The sequence below is a fragment of the Cervus canadensis genome, chromosome 12 (assembly GCF_019320065.1).
Source record: "Cervus canadensis isolate Bull #8, Minnesota chromosome 12, ASM1932006v1, whole genome shotgun sequence".
NCBI lineage: Eukaryota > Metazoa > Chordata > Mammalia > Artiodactyla > Cervidae > Cervus > Cervus canadensis.
The window spans coordinates 70,028,819-70,056,075 of record NC_057397.1 but is presented as its reverse complement, the minus strand read 5'-3'; the positions used below and the strand labels follow the sequence as shown (position 1 = coordinate 70,056,075).

The following is a 27,257-nucleotide window of genomic DNA, read 5'->3' as shown; positions in this document are numbered from 1 at the left end:
TATGAATGTACATGCTAAATTAAATATATTTGTACATAGAAAATAAGTGCTTAATGAAGTTAGAGAGGAAGGTAGAAGTTATCAGGTATAACTTGGGTTTTGAAAGATAATTCCAGTGTGGGGAGGTATTTAAGATAAAACTTCTGGATTTCAGTTTTAATACCAGAAGTTTAAATAAAGAGCCAAGGATAATTTTAATGAGGTAAATTCCATTTATATCTCTTATAGAATATTAACTTTCTTAAATTATTTTTAGAAATTAAGAATTTGAATATATGTAAACATTTTAAATCAGTAGGATATAAGTTATAGTTACAACTTTTTTAAAGTTTATTTTTAATTGGAAGATAATTGCTTTACCTCTTAATTGGAGGATAATTTATTTTTAATTGGAGGATAATTTTTATCAGAGGATAATTTTTTGGAGCTCCAAAATCACTGCAGATGGTGACTGCAGCCATGAAATTAAATGACGCTCACTCCTCGGAAGAAAAGCTACGACCAACCTAGACAGCATATTAAAAAGCAGAGACATTACTTTACCGACAGAGGTCCATCTAGTCAAAGCTATGGTTTTTCTAGTAGTTATGAATGGATGTGAGAGCTGGACTATAAAGAAAGCTGAGCACTGAAGAATTGACACTTTGCTCCGGAAGTTGGTGATGGACAGGGAAGCCTGGCATGCTGCAGTCCATGGGGTCGTAAAGAGTCGGATACGACTGAGTGACTGAATGAACTGAACTGAACTGAACTACGGTGTTGGAGAAGACTCTTGAGAGTCCCTTGGACTGCAAGGAGATCAAACCAGTCAATCCTAAAGGAAATCAGTCTGGAATATTCACTGGAAGGGCTGAGGCTGAAGCTGAAACTCCAATACTTTGGCCACCTGATGTAAAGAACTGACTCACTGGAAAATACCCTGATCCTGGGAATGATTGAAGGCAGGAGGAGAAGGGGACAACAAAGGATGAGAAGATTGGATGGCATCACCGAGCTGATGAACATAAGTTTGAGCAAGCTCTAGAAGTTGGTGATGGACAGGGAAGCCTGGCGTGTTGCAGTCCATGAGAGGCCAGAGTCGGACACGACTGAGCGACTGAACTAAACTGAACAGGCAGTGAAAACTACTATGAGGAGTCAAAATAAAAAATCAAATCACATGCTTTATATACCCACATAGTGTAGTATATAAAACCTATTCTATAGGTGAAAATGTAGACTGCCTTAGTGGGGGAAGTTTATGTTAAAAAAATTTAGAACCTTTTTTCCAAAGTTTTCAAGGTCAATTATAATTTAAGTCAATATGACAAGAATTTTTGTATTTCTATACTATTTTATTAAAATCACTATACACTTATTCTCAAAGAATAAGTTACAGAATAAATAATTAAAGCACAAATTATTGTATGGTTAATATTTCTTTAGGTTGTAGCTCAGTCATACAGGTCTCATCTTTGCTTCAACATCAGCCAATACTTCTCCATGCTTTTAACTTATTATCTTTTTAAAACTTTCACAACAGTTTCTCCTCATTTATTCTATTCATGTCTTAACTGTGTATTACACTGCCTTCACCTAGAGGCAGACACCACTAGGGAGTACATATAACCTATTCCCTCTTCCTTCTCGAAGACTGATTTTATACGGGATGTATATGTGCCAGGTTGAAAATGCTCACCTCCCAGTCTCCTGTGTGGCCAGAGGTGAATGTCTGACTCAGGTCTGGTGGATGAGACATATGCTGAAGTCAACTGAGTGGGTGTTACAAAAGCTGTTGTTTTGATCAAAGTGCTAGAAGTACCTTTTTGCCTTTCATTCTCACCCTTATCTTCTTACCTGGAACATAGATACGGTACTAAAGATGGAATGGCCATCTACTGAACACAAAAAGAAAATGACATGCCAAAGATAGCAGAGCAAGGTGTAAATGAAGCCTGGAAAACTGCTGACTTTCTTAAATAGCTACCATGGTTCTGGACTGCCTACCTCTGGACTTTTTGCCACAACAGAAACATAAGACTTCTTGTCGACTGAAAAATATAGTCACAACCTGAAAGTAGAGTTATTTTTTTTGGTGGGAATGTTTAGGACTCCTGGGACCAGAAGACAGCATCTCAGTAGCTCTGGGAAAACTGCTCCAGGGAGGCAGGAAGGGAAGTCAGACTATATACAAGTTTGCAACAAAGGGAACGGGCAGTCTAAACATTGAAGATGAGGTATCAAGTTAAGGGACATGGAAGCAACCTAGATGTCCATCAGCAGACAAATGGATAAGAAAGCTGTGGTGCATATACACAATGGAGTATTACTCAGCCATTAAAAAGAATACATTTGAATCAGTTCTAATGAGGTGGATGAAACTAGAGCCTATTATACAGAGTGAAGTAAGCCAGAAAGAAAAACACCAATACAGTATAATAACTCATGTATATGGAATTTAGAAAGATGGTAACGATAACCCTGTATGCAAGACAGCAAAAGAGACACAGATGTATAGAACAGTCTTTTGGACTCTGTGGGAGAGGGCAAGGGTGGGATGATTTGGGAGAATGGCATGTATGTTAACATATGTGAAACGAATCGCCAGTCCAGATTTGATGCATGATACAGGGGATGTCAATGTATGGCAAAACCAATACAATATTGTAAAGTAATTAGCCTCCAATTAAAATAAATAAATTTATATTTTTTAAAAAAGGAATTTAGCATTCTGTGTATGGGAATATACAAGCCTCTGGTCTCACTGAATTTATTCCTTTCATATGCACCTCAGCTATCTGGGACCAATTCCGTCTCCTCGTTCACCTTGCTTCTTGCATTCCTCCAGCTCCCCAGCAATCACTGCTGGGGGTGGCAGCTGGATCTCAGTTTGGGGAGCCCGCATTCACATTTGGAGGCCAAAAAACGCTGATGGCTGTGACATTTCTGGCTTATTAATATGGCAGGAGATATTTTCATTTCACATTCTAATTGTTTAAATCACTGTAAATGTTTCTTTTATGTGGAATAAAATGTAATCCTAATCAATACAAACAGAAAATAAGTGACCTCTCTCCCTACAATAGCATGTGCATAAATACTTATCCTAAATTCTTTATTTTTTTAATCATAGATTGATAAATAAATTTTAAAAGAAAGGAAGAAATAAATATTCAGGGGAAATTTTAAAATATACACAAACTCTTTGGAGATTCTGTTTTGCTTTGTTGATGTTATTGGTTGTTAGTTTTTCTTTCCTCTTTTTTTTTTTTTTTTTTTGTCCTTGGTAAAACAGCTTTTTAACGTTATATGCAATATCCTGTTGTGATGTGGGGTTTTTTTTTGCTTTTTTTGGGGGGGGTCACACTCCCCAGTTTACGGGATCTTAGTTCCTGACCGGGGATCTCACTCCAGCCCCATGCAGTAAACGGAAGCACACAGTCCTAACCACCGGATTGCCAGGGAACTCCATGTGTTCTTTACTTGTTTGTTTTAATGATGGTTAATTCTTTCACAGTCTTCCCTCAGAATAGGGTCTATGTCCCTTTCCCTTTGAATCTGAGCAGCCTTGTGACTTGCTTATGACCGAAAGAATTCAGCAAAAGAGACTGTGTGATTTCCAAAGCTAGGTCAGCAAGGGCAGGGCAACCTCAACCCCGTTTGCCTGAACATTTGCACTTGTCGCCCTGAGCCGAGCTGTAAGAACTCCAGCCACTCTCAGGCCGCCGTTCTGCAAAGCTGCCCCCTGGAGAATGATCCTGTAGAAAGTTCTTGTCTTCAAATTCTTCTAGACCCTGAGCCAAACACGGGAGTAAGCAACACTTCGGCCCCCAGCAACTGAGTCATTCCTGGCATTTGCGTCTTTTCAGCAGAAGCCAGACATCGTGGAGCAAAGACCAACTGTCCTCAGATAAATCTGTCCAAACTCCTCACCTACACAGTTTGTTAGCGAAATAAAACAGTTACTTTACACTTTTGAATTTTGGGGGATTTTGTGCTGCAGAATAAGTAGCTACAACCCTGGAGAAAACCACTCCTCACACCTATAGGAATATGTGAAAAGTTTTCCAAAATGAACACAGTGGCCCATCACAATGACCAAATAGAGGATGGCAGCAATCATAAGAGCAATATTGTATATTTATATTGCATCTTTGAGTCTATGGCATTCAGGACCCATTACAAATTTGACTGCTTAACAACAACAACAAAAAATAAACAAAAACCCTGTTGTGTGTCTAGGTGTGCTGAAATTCACAAGAAAGATAGTTCAAACAGCCAGAGATAAGAATCTAAAATCATCAGATAATGTTGAGCTTTCAAACACACATGAACTTTTAGTTTGGCAAACAGTATTCCTTTCCAGGGTATCTAACACATTCCTCTTCCCTCCTCCCGTTATAAGAACAGCAGCATCATTCTCATCATAATCGTATTTATCTCAAGTCTGCAACCCAAATACTGAAGGTACAGACCATGAAAAATTTCTATATCATGTTAGGCACTTCTCTTATTTTCCATATTTAGTGATGCTTGATTTCATCTTTTCCCTTTGAGACTATAAATTTAACAAAATCAGAGGCCAGTATCATAAAATTTTATCTATCAGTAAGATTATTACCCTTAGCTAGACTGTAATGGCCCATAGTGAAAACACAATTTCATTGTTTGAACCATTTTCATTCTTCTTATTAAAAGGTTAAGACATACTTTCTAAATATTTTATTCACTGAAGAATTTCCCTATGCTTTTTGTTATTATAGCAGCAGCATTTCTACAAAATGTTTGCAAAAAAAAAAAAAAAATGCCTTTGGGGATTTTGGTCTCTAATTATCTTCTTTTCCTGCATGGTTTGTCTTGTAGATATAGATGAGATGTTGAAAGCAAAGTGTCATTAAAGACAGACTCACTGATAGTAATCCAACAATTTTCCTTTCAGTTCTTTGAAACAAAGTTGAAAATTATGAACTTTTTCTCAAATCCTGATATTGTCTTGCTCAAAAAAATCCACTACTTCCTTCCAAAGGTTTTATTTACTGTCATATACAGACAGCTGGTATTCTCTCTAAGTTGCTCAGATTACTGTCAAAATTCACTCAATCCAGCCTAAAATTGTGAAGTTAACCTCCAAAAACTTTGTAGTGAAAAACTGAATTGGGGTTTCCTGCTTTGTGCCAAGAATAAAAAGGTACAAAGTTCTACAATATGAGTACAGATTTTAAAGTGACTAGATAGCAGAAAGAAATTTACAAGAATTATCTGGCAAACTAATTTATGTTACTTACAAGTATTACAAAGCTGCTTTTTTTTTTCTTTCAGTTTCTACCAGAGTATTTTATAGGTTTGTGAATGCACACAACTATTGCCAAACTCAGTATGTTAGATCATTATTTGAGGTTTCAGATTTCATATCAATGCTATAGTTTTAATAAAATGTGGCTATTTATTAATGTTTTAATAATTGTATTTTATTTTTCTTACATGCTTTGAATCTGTTCCATGTCTTTAAAAGAGTTTTCCTTCTCATTAGAAAGAAATTCTAAAATATTTCCTCAAAGAAGCTAATTTTTTACAAACATGATTTATATGAATTGATTATCTTTCAGTGAAATGATATTTTTATCCCATGCTTTGCATCTAAATTGATTTCCAAAATATCAAATGTCCTATGTTTGTAATGTTGTTGGATTCCCATTAAGTTCATATGTTGGCATGACACTTAAATTTAAAAAACATAACAGCTTTTAAGTTTCATTAGGTCCCATTTGTTTATTTTTGCTTTTATTTCCAATATTCTGGGAGGTGGGTCATAGAGGATCCTGCTGTGATTTATGTCGGAGAGTGTTTTGCCTATGTTCTCCTCTAGGAGTTTTATAGTTTCTGGTCTTACATTTAGATCTTTAATCCATTTTGAGTTTGTTTTTGTGTATGGTGTTAGAAAGTGTTCTAGTTTCATTCTTTTACAAGTGGTTGACCAGTTTTCCCAGCACCACTTGTTAAAGAGGTTGTCTTTTTTCCATTGTACATCCTTGCCTCCTTTGTCGAAGATAAGGTGTCCATAGGTTCGTGGATTTATCTCTGGGCTTTCTATTCTGTTCCATTGATCTATATTTCTGTCTTTGTGCCAGTACCATACTGTCTTGATGACTGTGGCTTTGTAGTAGAGTCTGAAGTCAGGCAGGTTGATTCCTCCAGTTCCATTCTTCTTTCTCAGGATTGCTTTGGCTATTCGAGGTTTTTTGTATTTCCATACAAATTGTGAAATTCTTTGGTCTAGTTCTGTGACGAATACCGTTGGTAGCTTGATAGGGATTGCATTGAATCTATAGATTGCTTTGGGTAGTATAGCCATTTTGACAATATTGGTTCTTCCAGTCCATGAACACGGTATGTTTCTCCATCTGTTTGTGTCCTCTTTGATTTCTTTCATCAGTGTTTTATAGTTTTCTATGTATAGGTCTTTTGTTTCTTTAGGTAGATATACTCCTGAGTATTTTATTCTTTTTGTTGCAATGGTGAATGGTATTGTTTCCTTAATTTCTCTTTCTGTTTTTTCATTGTTAGTATATAGGAATGCAAGGGATTTCTGTGTGTTAATTTTATATCCTGCAACTTTACTATATTCATTGATTAGCTCTAGTAATTTTCTGGTAGAGTCTTTAGGGTTTTCTATGTAGAGGATCATGTCATCTGCAAACAGTGAGAGTTTCATGTCTTCTTTTCCTATCTGGATTCCTTTTACTTCTTTTTCTGCTCTGATTGCTGTGGCCAAAACTTCCAAAACTATGTTGAATAGTAGTGGTGAGAGTGGGCACTCTTGTCTTGTTCCTGATTTCAGGGGAAATGCTTTCAATTTTTCACCATTGAGGGTGATGCTTGCTGTGGGTTTGTCATATATAGCTTTTATTATGTTGAGGTATGTTCCTTCTATTCCTGCTTTCTGGAGAGTTTTAATCATAAATGGTGTTGAATTTTGTCAAAGGCTTTCTCTGCATCTATTGAGATAATCATATGGTTTTTATCTTTCAATTTGTTAATGTGGTGTATTACATTGATTGATTTGCAGATATTAAAGAATCCTTGCATTCCTGGGGTAAAGCCCACTTGGTCATGATGTATGATTTTTTTAATATGTTGTTGGATTCTGTTTGCTAGAATTTTGTTAAGGATTTTTGCATCTATCTTCATCAGTGATATTGGCCTGTAGTTTTCTTTTTTTGGTGGCATCTTTGTCTGGTTTTGGAATTAGGGTGATGGTGGCCTCATAGAATGAGTTTAGAAGTTTACCTTCTTCTGCAATTTTCTGGAAGAATTTGAGTAAGATAGGTGTTAGCTCTTCTCTAAATTTTTGGTAGAATTCAGCTGTGAAACCATCTGGTCCTGGGCTTTTGTTTGCTGGAAGATTTTTTATTACAGTTTCTATTTCCTTGCTTGTGATGGGTCTGTTAAGATCTTCTATTTCTTCCTGGTTCAGTTTTGGAAAGTTATACTTTTCTAAGAATTTGTTCATTTCTTCCAAGCTGTCCATTTTATTGGCATAGAGCTGCTGGTATTAGCCTCTTATGATCCTTTATATTTCAGTGTTGTCTGTTGTGATCTCTCCATTTTCATTTCTAACAAAGGAAACTATAAGCAAGGTGAAAAGACAGCCTTCAGAATGGGAGAAAATAATAGCAAACGAAGCAACAGACAAAGGATTAATCTCAAAAATATACAAGCAACTCCTGCAGCTCAATTCCAGAAAAATAAATGACCCAATGAAAAAATGGGCCAAAGAACTAAACAGACATTTCTCCAAAGAAGACATACAGATGGCTAACAAACACGTGAAAAGATGCTCAACATCACTCATTATCAGAGAAATGCAAATCAAAACCACAATGAGATACCATTACACGCCAGTCAGGATGGCTGCTATCCAAAAGTCTACAAGCAATAAATGCTGGAGAGGGTGTGGAGAAAAGGGAACCCTCTTACACTGTTGGTGGGAATGCAAACTAGTACAGCCACTATGGAGAACAGTGTGGAGATTCCTTAAAAAACTGGAAATAGAACTGCCATATGACCCAGCAATCCCACTTCTGGGCATACACACCGAGGAAACCAGATCTGAAAGAGACACGTGCACCCCAATGTTCATCGCAGCACTGTTTATAATAGCCAGGACATGGAAGCAACCTAGATGCCCATCAGCAGACGAATGGATAAGGAAGCTGTGGTACATATACACCATGGAATATTACTCAGCCATTAAAAAGAATTCATTTGAATCAGTTCTAATGAGATGGATGAAACTGGAGCCCATTATACAGAGTGAAGTAAGCCAGAAAGATAAAGACCAATACAGTATACTAACACATATATATGGAATTTAGAAAGATGGTAATAATAACCCTATATGCAAAACAGAAAAAGAGACACAGATGTACAGAACAGACTTTTGGACTCTGTGGGAGAAGGCGAGGGTGGGATGTTTTGAGAGAACAGCATCGAAACACATATATTATTAAAGGTGAAACAGATTACCAGCCCAGGTTGGATGCATGAGACAAGTGCTCAGGGCTGGTGCACTGGGAAGACCCAGAGGGATGGGGTGGGGAGGAGGGATCGGGATGGGAAATACATGTAAATCCATGGCTGATTCATGTCAATGTATGGCAAAAACCACTACAATATTGTAAAGTAATTAGCCTCCAACTAATAAAAATAAATGGAAAAAGAAAAAAAAATAAAAGCAAAAAAAATAAATAAATAAAGTAAAAAACATAACAAAGTATACTGTTATATTTCATGACCTTATATTTCAGAAAGCAAAATGCTAATAATTAAGGAGTGGACAAACCTTTGGACAATTATTCAATTTTTTAACAGTTTTGTTATAATCGTTAGGGTAGTCAGTACTCTTGAGATCTGAGTGCTGTGTAATGAAAATATATTTATTATGTTTCTGTTGAGGGTATTCTGGTGCTTGATAAGAAAAGGCAAATTGCTTTCATTGAGACAGTGCATAGAACAACACAATAACATCCCCTTATAACAAATGCCCTAACTTCCAGAAATGTTAGAGAATTTCCAGATGCTGCAAAAAAAAAAAAAAAAAATCCAACCAAAACCAACCACTTTAAGTTCATGCACAATAAGAAAATTAAATGGTGATTTCTGCCTGGATTTATAAGATTTTTCAAATATTATTCTCAAGTCCTTAATCCACCCACACCCACTAACCATGACCCCACATTTTTATTTTTGCAACCTGTTCCTATGTACTTTATGTCTAGGCACATTGGACTCCAGTTCACTGTACTTACTGCCTGCCTGTTGCAATAAAATTTGAAGTTATCCAGGGCAGGGACAATTTTTTTTTTTATTCCTGTATTCACATCAACTAATAGAATGTCTGAGATAAAGATATGAGAATAGAATGGAATAGAGTGAAGTGGAATAAAATTACTTCAGTGAGAGGCATGATTAAATAAATCTGTATGAAAGTATCATCATGATCTTAGGTGTCCCCAAAATACATGCTAGGAAGTTTCTTAATGATTCACTTTCACCAAAAATCACAAAATTTGGTAAGTTGAATGATAGTTGAAAACACAATTAATGCTACCACTCTTTTATATTGTTCAGACATTAAATTTCACAAATATGATTATCAAAATGAAAAGGACAACATTGATTACTTTCCAGAGTTGCACAACTTGCTTCCGCACTGCCCTTCAGGGATTTTTAAAAAGATATAATTATGGGTCAACTTGATAATCGTAGTGAAAATAACATACACATGGAGCTAATCAGCTTAATAATTGTTTATTTTGGTAAAATAAATTAGACCTCTGCAATTACAGCAAAGGCCTACAGGGAGATAATGCCACTACACATTGCAATTTGCAAGGCTAACTTCAAATATAAATGCTGGCCATGACATAAAGTCAATGAGTTCTTACCAAAGGGTCAGTAGAATTTAGAAAATGTAGGTTTCAGATGAACTCAGACTTACACATCCTTCCCAAACTGCAAAAAAATGGATACAAGTGCTCTGCTGACAAATTCAGGATGTGGCTGAAATTTTATCAGTTATTATGTTATTCAGTTCATTCCTTTAAAATGAAGTCTATGCAGTGCCATAACAGTTTGGAAATAAAAACACAAATAAACAAATGGGGCCTAATTAAACTTAAAAGCGTTTTCACAGTAAAGGAAACTATGAGCAAGGTGCAAAGACAACCCTCAGAATGGGAGAAAATAATGGAAACTAAACAACTGACAAAGAATTAATCTCGAAAACACACACACAGCTCATGCAGCTCAATACCAGGAAAACAAACAAACCAATCAAAAAGTAGGCAGAAGACATAAGGAGACATTTCTCCAAAGAAGACATATAGATGGCTAATAAATACATGAAAAGATGCTCAACATTGCTCATTATCAGAGAAATCCAAATCAAAACCACAATGAAGTATCATCTCACACTGGTCAGAATGACCATCAGCAAAAAGTCTGCAAACAGTAAATGCTGGAGAAGCTGTGGAGAAAAGGGAACCCTCTTACACTGTTGGTGGGAATGCAAACTTATATAACCACTATGGAGAACAGTGTGGAGATTCCTTTAAAAAAAAAAAAACTAGGAATAAAAATACCATATAATCCAGCAATCTCACTACTGGGCATATACCCTGAGGAAACCAGAATTGAAAAAGACACATGTACCCCAATATACATTGCAGCACTATTTACAATAGCTATGAGAGGGAAGCAACCTAGATGTCTATCGGCAGATGAATGGATAAGGAAGTTGTGGTACATATACACAATGGAATATTACTCAGCCATGAAAAGGAACACATTTGAGTCAGTTCTAATAAAGTGAATGAACCTAGAGACTATTATACAGGATGAGGTAAGTCAGACAGAGAAAAATACTGTATACTAATGCATCTGTCTGGAATCTAGAAAGATGGCATCAACGACACTATGTCCAGGCCAGCCAAGGAGACCCAGGTGTAAAGAACAGAGTTTTGGACTCAGAGGGAGAAGGAGAGAGTGGGATGATTTGAAAGAAAAGCCCTGAAACATATACACCATCATATTTAAAATAGATAGCCAGTGGGAATTTGATGTATGATGTAGGGCAACCAAAGCCAGTGCTCTGACGACCTGGACCGATGTGGTGGGGAGGGAGGTGGGAGGGGAGCATAGGATGGAGGGGCAAATGTGTGCCTAGGGCTGAGTCATATTGACGTATGGCAAAACCGTCACAATATCATACAGCAATTATCCTCCAATTAAATTAATTTTTTTAATGTATCAGTGTTTAAAGTGAAAGTGAAGTCGCTCAGTCATGTCCAACTCTTGCAACCCCATGGACTGTAGCCTACCAGGCTCCTTTGTCCATGGGATTTTCCAGGCAAGAGTACTGGAGTGTGTTGCCATTTCCTTCTCCAGAAAATCTTCCTGACCCAGGGATTGAACCGAGTTATCCTACATTGTAGGCAGACACTTTACCATCTAAGCCACCAGGGAAGTCTATTTAGTATTTAAGCTTTCCCCTTATTCACCTCGCTTAAAAGATTTCTGAGAATAGCTCATTCTATCTCTTTTGCTCCCCACCCCTTTTCTCCTGAAATCAACTCTTCCTGGCTCTAAATGTAAAGCTAAATAGGATCAGGAGAGACAGAATGAAACTGGGTTTATAGAGTTAGAGATGGGGGGAATTTCTCAGAGAATGTGGGATGAGAAGAGGCTTGGGAGTTTGTTGCATAAGGAAATTACAGAGGAAAGAATTTTTTAAGTGTTACTGTCTTATTCTTAATCTTCCCCACCCTGGCCCCTTCACTGTTTGAGGAATCCAGTAAAGAACTCAGAGTGTGAAGGACTGTGAAGCTCATGTTTTAAGGATTACATGACATAAATAAAGCTCAGAGGGTTTACATATTCAGGATTCACCAAGATTCACCAGAGTACAGCAGATCCTGCAAGACTTCTGAAGAGACAGGGTTACATTACAAAAAGAAGTGCATGATACGGGGTCAAATAAACAAGCCTGACACCTGTTTCTCCCACTTACTCACTGTGTACTCACAGGCAGGATTATATAGAAAAAACTCAGTACCTGGTATGTGATCAGGTGGTTGTTGTAAACGCATATTCATTCGAACTGTGAATTATCAATTGTCAATGACAATACCCTTATGTCATTTTCTCACTGAACCTTTTGCCAGTTACCGAAAACAATGCCTTCTTCAGGAATATAATTAATAATACACCATATAGCATTTGCCATTTATAAAGCACTTTAAAAAAATTTAATATAATCCTTACCACAGCTCAGTTAGGTATACCTCAGTATTAGCCCCAACAATTAGATAAACTGAGTCTCAAAGAAGTACAAAGCCAGCCAGCAAGTGACAGGATTGAAGTTTGAATCCAGATCATCTGGACCTCATTCCTGTGTTATTTCAGCTACATCTCCACTGTTACAATGAGGTTATATCATGCAAAATATAGCAAAGATAGAGCAGAAGTTCCTTGAGAAGAAGATAATCTACAGCAAGGGAATCTACACCCAAGGTAGTCATATCAGAATATGAAGAGCCCCACTTCAAGAAATTTTTGATACAATCACTGGCATATTCCCTAAATTGAAAGGCAGTGTCATCTGTCCAGAGGAAGTATGCAGCTCCAAAGAACAGGAGCTTTTGCTTTAAGGAGGTAAATATCAGTGACCTCCTTACTGCTTCTACGCCTAACCCAAGTCCCCCAGTCTCTTCTCTGCCTGGCTAAACTGTCTCCTCCAGGAAACTGTGCTCATTCTTGGCCCCACCCCAGGCAAAGTCAGAGGTCTCATCTCTATCTTCTCACATATTTTGCACACCTCCATTGTAGCCCTCACATATACTAGAACGCAATCTCAGTGAGGTTTTTTGTCTAGTTCACCACTGTGTTCCCACCATCTATTAACAGAACAGTGCCAGGCATATAAAATGGCTCAATGAATATGCACAGAATAAATGAATTCACTGCTTTTGAATTGTTCCATGTCTAGATCACTGGCATAAACACTGTTTAAGAGTAGAGGTTCCTCTACATATCCTCAGGCCCTGGTATAGATTTTAGCATACCCAAATATTTCTTATGGATTTGTTAAGTAATACCTATTTAGCATCAGGCACTTAGTCCTTCTGTATAAACACCCCTATATTTCTCATCATGCTCCAGAAGGTAGGTAATATTATCCTGTCCATTTCACAAATGAGGAAACTCAGGCACAAAAGACATTAAGCAACTGCATGAAGTCACAAAGTTGAAGAGTGACAAGACCAGAACTACAGTCCAGGCAGTCCAGCTCCTGAGTCCACATTCTTAACCAATGCACTGTGTTAAATACACACATACAGGTCTGTCAGTCGCTAGTGAGCGAGCAGGAAGCAGTTGGCTACTGGAGTGGAGCAATGCGTAAGTCAAAGGAACTTGTTTCTTCAAGCTCTTCTGGTAGAGATTCTGACAGCGAAGTTGACAGAAAGCTAAAGAGGAAAAAGCAAGTTGCTCCAGAAAAACCTGTAAAGAAGCAAAAAAACTGGTGAAACTTCCAGAGCACTGTCATCCTCCAAGCGGAGCAGCAGCAGCAGAGATGATAACACGTTTCAGATTGGGAAAACGAGGTATGTTAGTGTTCGGGGCCTTAAAGGGAAAGTCTTAATTGATATTAGAGAATATTGGATGGATCCAGAAGGTGAAATGAAACCAGGAAGAAAAGGTATATCTTTAAATCCTGAACAATGGAGCCAGCTGAAGGAACAGATTTCTGACATTGATGATGCAGTAAGAAAACTGTAAAATCAGAGTCATACAAAATCCATACTGTTCTAGTTGTTTTAATCTGTCTTTTTACATTGGCTTTTGTTTTCTAAACATTGTTTTCCAAGCTGTTGTATATTTGGATTGCAGAACAATTTGTAAGATGGATACTTTTAAAAAAATGTGCATTATTAAAAATGTTCTGAGTGAAGCTAATTGTCAGTTTTATTAAGGAGGATTGCTTTTTGTGTCCACCACCTAGTGTAAAATAAAATCAAGTAATACAATCTTAAAATAAAATAAATACATACATACATAAACATACCTACAAAATGAAGATACAACAATGATACATTCAGTGATGGAAAATTATAGATGAGGTAGCTATTAATTTGACCGAGGGATGATGGAAGTCTTCATATTGTAAGTAACATTTGAGTCCCTCATTGAAGGCTAAAATTCAACAGGCAGTAAATAAAGTATTTAGTGATGATGTTTATTACAAACAACATTATCTACTTGCAATCTAAACATTCAACAGTGTTTTTATTTACCAGCAATACGAACTTCACTCATTATTTTTCACTTTTTTGGTCATATCCACTGTGAAGCATATCTCACATTTTTTTCTATTCTCCTTGAAAAAGACAATCTTTGGGGAAATGCAAGCCTTTGTCTTTGTGAAGTAGATTGCCTTTGCTGATACTCATGAAATGAACTAGAACTGAGTTGGAAAATATGAAGTAATTTTTCTTCTCTACTTCATAAGATATACTTTGGCTTTCAATTCAGACGAGCTTGACACTGTAAACTGACTACTCTGGGGACCACCAATCCATCTTACAAGGTTCACGTCTGGTTTTGCCAAACTTCCATTTGAGACCATGCCCAGACCTCAAAGGAGTCATAAGAAGGGAATAATGGGAAAGGGCTGATGGAAATGTGGCCTAATGTGTCCAGGGAATGTGATAGGAAAACGGGAGTCATAGGGATGATGTGGAGGTGAGCTAATGCCACCATGGCAACATCAGGTATCAAGTTACCCAAAAGGTTCTTACTAGAGATCAGACTTGCTAGACCTGATTCTCCCTGCAACCCTCAGCATACTCAGGCAAACAAGAACTTCCATTGCAAGTGCACAGCTGCTGGGCTTGCAAAGGAGCCGAGAAACAAATGTGGAAAACATCTGCAAGCATGTCACTCAAAAAACAACCTTGAGGTAAGTTAACTCTAAATGTGTCAGAGTTAGAACTAAGTCGACAAATAACTGTCATGTGACTTTACCCAGTTTCTGAATGGTGTGAGGAAGAAACAATATACCTGGCTTCCTCTCTGAAAAAGCTATTCATAGTTCCTTTCCACTCCAGAGATCGCTGTGTTGAATATTTCTGACAAAGAAATTTGAAACCAAATCTCCAAGAAACAAAGTTGCTGCATTTCAGTTTGCCATCCTAAAAGAAACATTTTATCCCCCATTGTACTACATCAGTCTATATTCTCTTAAGATCACACATTTATGCCCTAAATACCTGTAAAAACAGTAATGAAACACACAGAGATCACCTCCAGGTTACTTTAAACAGTTAATACAATGTAAATGTGGTGTAAGTAGTTGCATGTGGAAAATTCAAGTTCTGCTTTTGGAACTTTCCAGAATTTTTTTTACAATATCTGCAATTGATTGTTGGTTGATATCATCAATGTAGAACCCGCTGATCCACAGAGCCAGTATATAGTGTATACAGTATGGAAACCAAGAAAGGAAAGAATAAACCAAGAACAAACTGACATTGACAGATTGCTGAGTGCAGAAGTGACTATTTTAGTATGCTAATTATCTTAGCAGGGAGAATAATGCAAAGATTTCACTAGCATTTACCTAGTAAAAACCTGAAGAGTTCAAGACCATTGTTTTTTAAGCAGACATGAACTCATACATCTTTGTAAATATTATGATAATAATTTGCAATGCTTTATAGTCTTCAAATGTCTCTTATTTCATCCTCACTAGTCCATAAGACAGGGAAAACATGTATTACAGGTGAGAAAGTGACTTACTTAAAACTGTTCGGTTATTCTTTTATTCAGCAAATATTAAGGAAGCATCTGCTATATTTCAAGTGCTGCTTGACACAGGTGACAAACAGGCTATGTCCTTGCTCTCCGGGAGCTTACCTCCTAAATAATTTCACACAAGAGAAACGGAATGAAGACAAACGGTGATGTGAGAAGGCAACTGCAGGATGGTGCAGCTTCACAGAGGACAGGAGTGAGGGCCATGGAAAGTCTCGTTGGAGAGAGAGCAGCTGAGCTGAGGTCTGAGGGATGAAAGGGAGCCATGGGCACCAGGATGCGGGAAAGAGGATTCCAGGAAGAAAAAATAACAAATTCACACAATCATTAAATAATACGGTAGAAAAGTGAACTCAGTCTTCTACTGTCTCCGTGAGATCACGCTCTCTCTTTTTCCTTGGTAGATAAAAAACTATGACTGAGTAATAAAGTAATAAAACAATGAGTAATAAAGCACTCAAGGTCACATTAAGACCATCATAACAAAATACTTATTTGTAATTTATTTTAAATCACTATTGATTTTGTTAATGTGTTCCAGGAAAAATGTAAATATCTTTCATTTTAATCAACATAAGATCATTATAATAGAGAACAACATCTTTGTTTTCAATAAGGTTCATATTTGATATTTAAATGTAATTTTTTTCATTCAATGCATTTTAACCAGTTCATCTTAATTCATAGTTCAGTAGCCCAAGAATAAATATACAGACCTCAGGTTAAAAAAAAAAAAAAGTGTTCTTGTTGAGAACCTAAAACTGCTCGAAAAATAAAATTATTTAAAAAATTAAGTAACACATGTAGCATTACCAATAAAAGATTTAATTATTCAAAAAAAAACTTAATGTGAGATTTAAGGGACTATAGGACTCCATAATCTAAAAGATTCACACAACTGCTAAACTAAAGGATTTGGCAAACAGAGAGTAAATCCCAAAAATAAACATTTTTTATTGCTTTTTTATAATTTCACAAACATTTAAACTAAAGAAGTTATATGTATAATTTAAGTAAAAATAATCTGGTACTTCATTCTCCAGTTTGAATTCTTTGGGTTCAGATCAGAACTGGTCCTCAAAGAGAAAAGGAAGCTCAACATGTAATTATATTCAACATCAAAAGTATCAAAAGCATATAACAAGAAATACCAAAATCAGAGGTTCTAAGAAGACAGCACTGTGTAATAGATAGAGGTCTAGACTGGGAATAGTTAGATTTGGCTTCTCTTTTGACTTTGTGAGTAGACAGGCATGAGACCTTAGAAAATTAACCTTCTTAAATCTCATTTTTCTCATCTATAAAATGGATTTATAGATATTTTTCTGGCTCTCTATTACATTGGTTGTTTTGCAAACCAACTGAAATAATATGTCAAATGATTTTCAAAATACAATATTACCCAATATAAACAAAGAAAAAATGATGACTTTCTCCCACCTACACAGTCATCCTTCTAAAAACATTACCTGAAACCTGGGCTTCAGTCGTGGATCCATCACCACTTGAAGAGGAAGATATATTGGCATATTTTTGTTCAAGCTTATCTATAAAAATCAGGAGTTGCACATGAAATTATAAAACTTATACATTTCTACTTTGTAATGCATGTTTAAAGATCGTCACTAATTAAAGCAGAATGAGTAGAGAAATTCATTTGCAATTTTAAAATGTTGGATTTTTTAAAAATCTTCAAAAGGTTTTTCAACTTTCTGTACTCACCATTTTAATTTATTTTTTATTAATTTATACAGGGTGTTTTGCTTTACAATGTTGAGTTTCTGATGTACTACAAAGTGAATCAGCTATATGTTTACATATATCCCCAGTTTTTAGGATTCCCTTCCAGGTGAGGTCACCACAGAGCACAGAGTAGATTGCCCTGTGCTATACAGTAGATTCTCATTTGTTACCTATTTTATAATATCAACAGTGTACATACGTCACTCCCCATCCCCCAGTTTATTACACAAACCCTTTCTCCCTGGCATCCATCCATTTGCTCTCTACATCTCTCTCTGTTTTTGCTTTGCAAATGAGATCATCTTTACCACTTTTCTGGATTCCACATACATGCGTTAGTGTACAATATTTGTTTTTCTCTTTCTGATTTCACGCCATATGATAGACTCTAGCTCCATCCACATCTCTGCAAAGGGCACAATTTAGTTCCCATTAAAGCCTGAGTAATAGTCCATTGTGTATATGATCCACATCTCCTTTATCCATTCCTCTGCTGATGGACATTTAGGTTGCTTCTATGTCCTGGCTATTGTAAATAGTGCTGCAAGGAACATGGGGAGGGCGGGCATGTATCTTTATGAATTATGGCCATTCTCTGGGTTTATCCCCAAGAGTGAGTTGCCGGGTCATATGGTAATTCTATTTTTAGTTTTTTAGAAACCTCCATACTGTTCCCTATAGTGGCTATCTTAATTCACGTTCCCACTAACGACGTAAGACAGCTCACTTTTCTATACACCCTCTCCAGGTTTTATTGTTTGTAGATGTTTTGATGATAGCTATTCAGATCAATGTGAGGTGATACCTCATTTTAGTTTTGATTTGCATTCAGTGGCACTACTAGTAAAGAATCTGCCTGCCAATGAGGAGACGTAAGAGACACAGGTTTGACCCTGGGTCAGGAAGATCCCCTGGAGGAGGGCATGGCAACCCACTCCAGTATTCTTGCCTGGAGAATCTCATGGACAGTGGAGCTGGTGGGCTGCAGTCCAGAGGTTGCAAACATTGGGCACAACTGAAGCAACTTAGCACACACAATAACTAGTGATGTTAAGCTTATATGGGCTTCCCTCATAGCTCAGTTAGTAAAGAATCCGCCTGCAAAACAGGAGACCCCAGTTCGATTCCTGGGTCGGTAAGATCTGCTGGGATTGCAAAGAGTCAGACACAATTGAGCAACTTTCACTTTCAAGCTCAGACAGTAAAGAATCTGCCTGCAACGCTGGAAATCTGGGTTCGATCCCTGGGTCAGAAAGATCCCCTAGAGAAGGGAAGGGCAACCCACTCCAGTTTTCTTGCCTGGTGAATGTCATGGACAGAGAGTCCTTGCAGGTTATAGTCTGTGGGGTCACAAGGAGTTGGATGTGAATGAGCGATTAATACACAGGCATCATTCCATGTGTTTGTTAGCCATCTGCATGTCTTCTTTGGAGATATATCTATTTAGGTCTTCTGTCCATATTTTGATTTTTATTTTTTGAGCTACATGAGCTGTTTATATATTTTGAAGATTAATCACTTGCCAATTGCTTCATTTGCAAATATTTTCTTCCATTCTGATGGTTGTCTTTTGGTATTAATGATTTTCCTTGCTGTGCAAAAGTTTTTCAATTTAATTGCTCCCATTTGTTTACTTCTCTTTTTATTTTTATTACTCTAGGATATGGGTCAAAAGCAATCTTTCAGAGATTTATGCCAAAGAGTATTCATAGACAGAATTTCTATGAGTTTCACACTGTATGGCTTAGTATTCAGGTCTGTTGGGGAAATTAACAGTAGTTTCGATTAGGCATCAGAGGCCATGATAAGCTTTTGACTGAAAACAAAACCCTGAAGGAAGATATGTGCCAAACTGCTGACTAGAAGAAACAGCAATAGCACCACACACAAAAATAAACCCAAAATGGATTAAAGACTTAAAGGTAAGGCTATAAAGCTCTTAGACGAAACCGTAGGCAGTAAACTCTCTGACATAAATCACAGCAAGATCCTCTACAACCTCCTCCTAAAGGAACGAAAACAAAAAAATAAATAAATACACAAATGAGACCTGATTAAACCTAAAAGCCTTCGCACAGCAACGTATTAGTGGCTCAGTCGTGTCCGACTTTTTGCAACCCCACGGATTGTGGCCTGCCAGGCTCCTCTGTCCATGGGATTCTCTAGCCAAAAATACTGGAGTGGGTTGCCATTTCCTTCTCCAGGCAAAGGAAACGATAAACAAAGTGAAAAGACAACCCTCGGATTGTGAGAAAATATTAACAAATGAAACAACTGACAAAGAATTAATTTCCAAAATATACAAGCAGCTCATGCAGCTTAATACCAGTAAAACAACCCAATCAGAAAGTGGACAGAAGACCTAAACAGACATTGCTCCAAAGAAGACATACAGATGGTAAATAAATGCATGAGAAGATGCTCAACATCATTCATTATTAGAGAAATGCAAATCGAACCTACAAAGAGGTATGACCTCACACAGGTCAGAATGGCCTTCATCAAAAAATCTAGAAGCAATGAAAGTTGGAGAGGATGTGAAGATAAGGGAACCCTCTTGCATTGCTCTTGACAATGTAAATTATACAGCCACTAGGGAGAACAGTATGAAGACTGCTTTTAAAAATAGGAATAAATCTACCATATGACCCAGCAATCCTATTCCTGGGCATACATCCTAAGGACACCATAGCTGAAAATGACACATACACCCCAATGTTCATTGCAGCACTGTTTTCTTTTTATTTCCATTTATTTTTATTAGTTGGAGGCTAATTACTTTACAATATTGTAGTGGTTTTTGCCATACATTGACATGAATCAGCCATGGAGTTACATGTATTCTCCATCCCAATCCCCCCTGCCACCTCCCTCTCCACCCGATTCCTCTGGGTCTTCCCAGTGCACCAGGCCCGAGCACTTGTCTCATGCATCCAGCCTGGGCTGGTGATCTGTTTCACCCTAGATAATATACATGTTTCAATGCTGTTCTCTTGAAACATCCCACCCTCGCCTTCTCCCACAGAGTCCAAAAGTCTGTTCTGTACATCTGTGTCTCTTTTTCTGTTTTGCATACAGGGTTATCATTACCATCTTTCTAAATTCCATATATATGTGTTAGTATACTGTATTGGTCTTTATCTTTCTGGCTTACTTCACTCTGTATAATGGGCTCCAGTTTCATCCATCTCATTAGAACTGATTCAAATGAATTCTTTTTAATGGCTGAGTAATATTCCATGGTGTATATGTACCACAGCTTCCTTATCCATTCGTCTGCTGATGGGCATGTAGGTTGCTTCCATGTCCTGGCTATTATAAACAGTGCTGTGATGAACATTGGGGTGCACGTGTCTCTTTCAGATCTGGTTTCCTTGGTGAAGGAACAGATCCATTCAACAGATGAATGGATAAAGAAATTGTGATACCTACATACAATGGAATATTACTCTGCAATAAAAATAATGCATTTGAATCAGTTCTAACCAAGTAGATGAACCTAGATTCTATTATACAGAATGAAATAGAAAGAGAAAAACAAACATTTTATATTAACGCATATGTATGGAATCTAGAAAGTTGGTACTAAAGAACCCATTTGCAGAGCTATAATGGAGACACAGACATAGAGAACAGATTTGTGGACACAGTGGGGACAGGAGAGGGTAGGATGAATCAAGAGAGTACCATTGAAACACATACATTCAGTTCAGTTCAGTCGCTCAGTTGTGTCCAACTCTCTGTGACCCCATGGATTGCAGCACGGCAGGCTTCCCTGTCCGTCACCAGTTCCCAGAGCTTGCTCAAACTCATGTCCATTGATTCAGTGATGTCATCCAGCCATCTCATCCTCTGTGGTTCCCTTCTTCTCCCGCCTTCAATCTTTCCCAGCATCAGGGTCTTTTCAAATGAGTCGGCTCTTCTCATCAGGTGGCCAAAGTATTGGAGCTTCAGCTTCAGCTCAGTCCTTCCAATGAATATTCAGGACTAATTTCCTTTAGGATTGACTGGTTGGATCTCCTTGCAGTCCAAGGGACTCTCAAGAGTCTTCTCTAACACCACAGTTCAAAAGCATCAATTCTTCAGTGCTCAGCTTTCTTTATGGTCCAACTCTCACATGACCACTGGAAAAACCATAGCTTTGCCTAGACGGACCTTTGTTGGCAAAGTAATATCTCTGCTTTTTAATATTCTATCTAGGTTGGTCATAGTTTTTCTTCCAAGGAGCAAGTGTCTTTTCATTTCATGGCTGCAGTCACCATCTGCAGTGATTTTAGAGCCCAAAAAAATAAAGTCAGCCACTGTTTCCACCATTTCCCCATCTATTTCCCATGAAGTGATGGGACCAGATGCCATGATCTTAGTTTTCTGAATGTTGAGCTTTAAGCCAACTTTTTCACTCTCCTCTTTCACTTTCATCAAGAGGCTCTTTAGTTCTCCTTCACTTTCTACCATAAGGGTGGTGTCATCTGCGTATCTGAGGTCATTGATATTTCTCCCAGCAATCCTGATTCCAGCTTGTGCTTCATCCAGCCCAGCATTTCTGATGATGTACTCTGCATATAAATTAAATAAGCGTAGTGACAATATACAGCCCTGACGTACTCCTTACCTGATTTCCAAATGTCAAATAGATAGCTGGTAGGAATTTGCTCTATGATACAAACCTGGTGCTCTGTGACAACCTAGTGGGGTGAGATGGGGTAGGGGGTGGGAGGGTAGTTAAGAGGGAGGGGACATCATATGCCTATGGCTTGATTGATGCTGATGTATGGCAGAAACCAACACAGTATTTTAAATTAATTATCCTCCAGTTCAAAATAAATAAATTTAAAAAGAAAAAAAAAACACAAATCGCAAACTAAAAAAGAAAACAAAAGCAAAGAGGATATAACAAACACTTTAAAATATTCAAAAAACAAACAAAATAAGAAAAAGAGCACAAACCCAAAAAAGTTATAGTAAAACTGGAAAAAAAATATTTTAAAAATTAAAAAAAAAAAAATAGTAACACCACCACCAAATCTAGGTTGGCCTCTGGACCATCTGTGGCCACCGTGGGGTCAGCTCAGACTCTGATTTGATCCAGGTCACTGGGTACTTGCCCCCAAAGCCCACAGTTGCTGAAGCTTGACCCGTCTCAGGGGTGGGAACACCCATCTGCTCAGATATTCCGCAGACACAGGATTGACCAAGCCAATCACAGGGATTTAACCCACGGCTTTTGCAGATAAATGGGGAGATTTCCATTCGTCTTCCTTCGCTGCCTCAGCCCTGGTGCTCAGCTTTGGCTTTGACGCCACCCTCGGGTATCTGGTCCCGCCCGAGTGAGAGGGAGGGAAAGCAGAGACTGGCTGGGCACACCTAACCAGGCCGAGAAGGACAGGGCCGCCACCGCCGGGTGTAGACCAGCAGGCCGTTGCAACAGACGGGCCGGGTCGCTCCGGTGCGAACCACTCCTGGCGCCGAAGGAGGCGGGGCTGGTGTGTGGGCAGCCCCGGCCCTTGTGCACCCCTCCACAGTGGCGCCTCGTGACCTAGGCAGACCGTGTTTCCTCAGGAGCATTCCCTGCCATGGAGCCCCCGAATCCCATCCTCTCTGCCCCATCCCCAAGGCCAACAGCGGTCCTCTCCAAGGATCTGCCTTCCCAGCTCCAAGCTTGAGCGCACAGCCCCGCACAGCCCCCACGGCACCGATGCACCCCCATCTCAGACAAGGGAGCCCAGGGCTGATTCCCGGAGAGGCTTTGAGATTTGCAGCAGCAAGAACCCCAGTGCCCACAAGCACAGAAGAGGTCCTGGCTGGAGGATCAGACAAGTCTCCCCAGTCGGGTGCCCATCCTAGAGCCTAGTAAGGCCGAAGAAGCCAGAGGATGCGGAAGGGGCTGCGCTGGCGCCCGCCCCTGCGTTCCATTCAGCAATCGTGCCTGGCTTCCACGGTACCCCGGGCTTTTCCTGCAAACTTCCACACTTGTGGAGCTCCTTGCTCCTGTCCCTTCAGGCTCGCTTTTCACAGCCAGCATCTGGTCCCTGCCGAGGTCATGCTCCAAACCCCTCTTTCCAGCACCCAGCCGCCCCCCAGGACAGGAGGCACGCAACTCAGCCTGGGATGCACCGGGCTGCCGCACAGACCCGGCAGGGTTCATCCTGCTTCCCACCGTCCATCTGTGGCAACCTCCTTTGATCCCCTGAAGATCTCTTTCTGTCCCAGCTGATTTCCCTACCATGCGGGTCTTTTTTTTCTGAGTGCAGGGACCTCCCTCCACATTCAGCTTCCTGCCTAAGTTGCTGGTCCCTTTTGTGGCTCCTCTTGTCTTTTTATCTTTCTTTCATCCTACCCGGTTTCAAGGGGATTTTTCTTATCCTTTTAGGTGTCCAATGTCTTCCACAAATGTTCAGCAGGGGCTCTGTGAGAACTGTTCCATTTGTAAATGTATTCTTGATGCACTTTTGAAGAGAGACCAATTCCACATCCTCCTGGTCCACCATCTTGACTTCTCTCAATATTTCTTTGAAAAAGAATGCTGCTTATTTATTATATGCAATCATGATTAAGAGTGAACCTACTTGTTTTATGATTTTGTTCCCCTCCAAATTCCGTGCGCTGTGTAAGTCCCTCTCATGCCCCATTACCTGGAAAGAAGTGCCTTGGAATACACAGTGGAGCATCTCTCAGAGGTGCCTGGCTTCAGCAAGCAGCAAGTCACTGTTTTCTCTTTCAAATGGAAATCAGTTAGATGACTGATCAATAGTGTCAGCTGTCAGCAGTCTTTCATGGAAAACATTCAAAACTAAATTAGAATTTGTTGTTGCCTAGCTATTCTCCCTTTTATTTTGGAAAAATTTTTAAGGAAATAAGGCTGAAGTTTGGGACTTGTTTGTCACAGATTTTTTTTTTTTTTTAATAAACACTGGGTCTTATTAGGGTCAGTTATGTTTTGCAGAAGTGACTGTTTAGTAGACTGTCACAGTTTTAATTGCAGAAAACTTTAACTCTTGAATCCTGAGTATCTTGTAATCCTGAGTATCACTTGAAGAAACTATGAGGTCCTTAAAGGCAAAACACGTTGAATTCAACTTTGCATCCCCATCACCTTACTCAATGCTTGTCACATCAGCAGGCATCTCATAATCAGAGATTTTATGAAATCTTTGATATCAATTACTAAGGTGAACTACTTCTAAACAGTAAAACTTCTGAGATGTTCTACCTTATTCTATTTGAACTAACAAACTTCAAGAACTGGATATCCTATTTTCAATCAACTCTCGCTAGTAGTAAACAATTACCATGTACATAATTCCAATTTATTTTAAAAAGTTGGACTGAATGAGACTAAAATTTCCAATTAATGTATATGCTAGGGGTGAATACATAAATTCTTTGTACTATACCATTAGGAAAACTCAGCAGTGGCCACAGGACTGGAAAAGGTCAGTTTTCATTCCAATGCCAAAGAAAGGCAATGCCAAAAAAATGCTCAAACTACTGCACAATTGCACTCATCTCACGTGCTAACAAAGTAATGCTCAAAATTCTCCAAGCCAGGCTTCAACAGTACATGAATCGTGAACTTCCAGATGTTCAAGCTGGATTTAAAAAAGGCAGAGGAACCAGAGATCAAATTGCTAACATCTGTTGGATCATTGGAAAAGCAAGAGAGTTCCAGAAAAACATCTACTTCTGCTTTATTGACTCTGCCAAAGCAAACTGTGTGGATCACAACAAAATGTGGAAAATTCTTCAAGAGACGGGAATACCAGACCACCTGACCTGCCTCCTGAGAAATCTGTATGCAGGTCAAGAAGTTAGAACTGGACATGAAACAACAGACTGGTTCCAAATAGGGAAAAGAGTACATCAAGGCTGTATATTGTCACCCTGCTTATTTAACTTCTATGCAGAGTACATCATGAGAAAGGCTGGGCTGGATGAAGCACAAGCTGGAATCAAGATTGCCGGGAGAAACATCAATAACCTCAGATATGCAGATGACACCACCCTTTGGCAGAAAAGAAGAAGAACTAAAGAGCCTCTTGATGAAAGTGAAAGAGGAGAGTGAAAAAGTTGTCTTGAAACTCAACATTCGGAAAACTAAGATCATGGCATCTGGTCCCATCACTTCATGGCAAATAGATGGAGAAACAGTGGAAACAATGGCTGACTTTATTTTTGGGGTCTCCAAAATCATTGCAGATGGTGACTGCAGCCATGAAATTAAAAGATGCTTACTCCTTGGAAGAAAAGCTATGACCAACCCAGATAGAATATTAAAAAGCAGAGATATGCTCTCTAATCGCGCGGCAAGCCTTCAAGATGGCACCGAAGAAAGACAAGAAGCCTAAGAAGTCAACCTGGAAGTTTAATTTGGACCTTACTCATCCAGTAGAAGATGGAATTTTTGATTCTGGAAATTTTGAACAGTTTCTGCGGGAGAAGGTTAAAGTGAATGGAAAAACTGGAAATCTTGGGAACGTCGTTCACATTGAACGGTTCAAGAATAAAATCATAGTCCTTTCTAAGAAACAGTTCTCTAAAAGGTATTTGAAGTACCTTACCAAGAAATACCTTAAAAAGAACAATCTTCGTGATTGGCTTCGTGTGGTTGCATCTGACAAGGAGACTTATGAGCTTCGTTACTTCCAGATTAGTCAAGATGAAGATGAATCTGAGTCTGAGGACTAGATGATGCCATCCTTTATAGGGCTTTGCTTGCTAATAAAACACATTAAGCATACAAAAGAAAGAAACATCTTGAAATGGACCTTTAGCTTATCAGTGAATAAAAAACATTACTCTGTATGTTAAACATGCATCTTTTATTTAAGTGTATGCTGTTTATATGGTGCTGGCTTTCCTTTAATACTTTTTTATATTTTTATTGGAGTGTAGTTGATTTACAATGTTGTGTTAGTTTCAGGTATAGAGCGAAGTGAATGTGTAAATAAGCTTTTGTCCACCCACCCACCCCACCCCCAAATACTTTGTATAAGTAGTATTTAAATAGCTTATAGCTAGTGGAATTTCAGGATTTCTGTAATGTACTGATTTTACAGATGTCCTCAAGTTAAAAGTATATAGCAAAAATACAATTTGGGGTATAAGTATATAATAAAATATTTAGATTTGATCAACAACAACAAAAAAAAGCAGAGATATTACTTTGCCAACAAAGGTCCGTCTAGTCAAAGCTATGGTTTTTCCAGCAGTCATGTATGGATGTGAGAGTTGGACTCTAAAGAAAGCTGAGCACTGAAGAATCGATGCTTTTGAACTGTGGTATTGGAGAAGACTCTTCCCTTGGACTGTAAGGAGATCCAAACAGTCCAACCTAAGGGAAATCAGTCCTGAATGTTCATTGGAAGGATTGATGCTGAAGCTGAAACTCCAATACTTTGGCCACTTGACACCAATAACTGATTCATTGGAAAAGCCCCTGATGCTGGGAATGACTGATGGCGGGAAGAGAAGGGGAGGACAGAGGATGAGATGGTTGGATGGCATCACCGACTCAATGGACATGAGTCTGAGTAAACTCTGGGAGTTGGTATGGACTGGCGTGCTACAGTCCATAGGGTGGCAGAGTCAGACAGGACCGAGGGACTGAACTGAACTGAACTATATACCATTTGTCTTTTAGAAATTTTGAGAAAATGTGACCC

General features: G+C 38.6%; 1 protein-coding gene and 1 pseudogene across 1 annotated transcript; both read left to right on the top strand.

Moving 5' to 3' along the window:
- Positions 1-13,433: 13,433 nt before the first annotated feature.
- LOC122451510 lies at positions 13,434-13,957 on the top strand (annotated as a pseudogene).
- Positions 13,958-25,887: 11,930 nt separating this feature from the next.
- Positions 25,888-26,397, top strand: LOC122451070 (60S ribosomal protein L22-like 1). Its single transcript, XM_043483596.1, has one exon. The coding sequence runs from the start codon at positions 25,912-25,914 to the stop codon at positions 26,278-26,280; it is 369 nt and encodes a 122-aa protein (XP_043339531.1). The 5' UTR covers positions 25,888-25,911; the 3' UTR covers positions 26,281-26,397.
- The last annotated feature ends 860 nt before the right edge of the window (positions 26,398-27,257 follow it).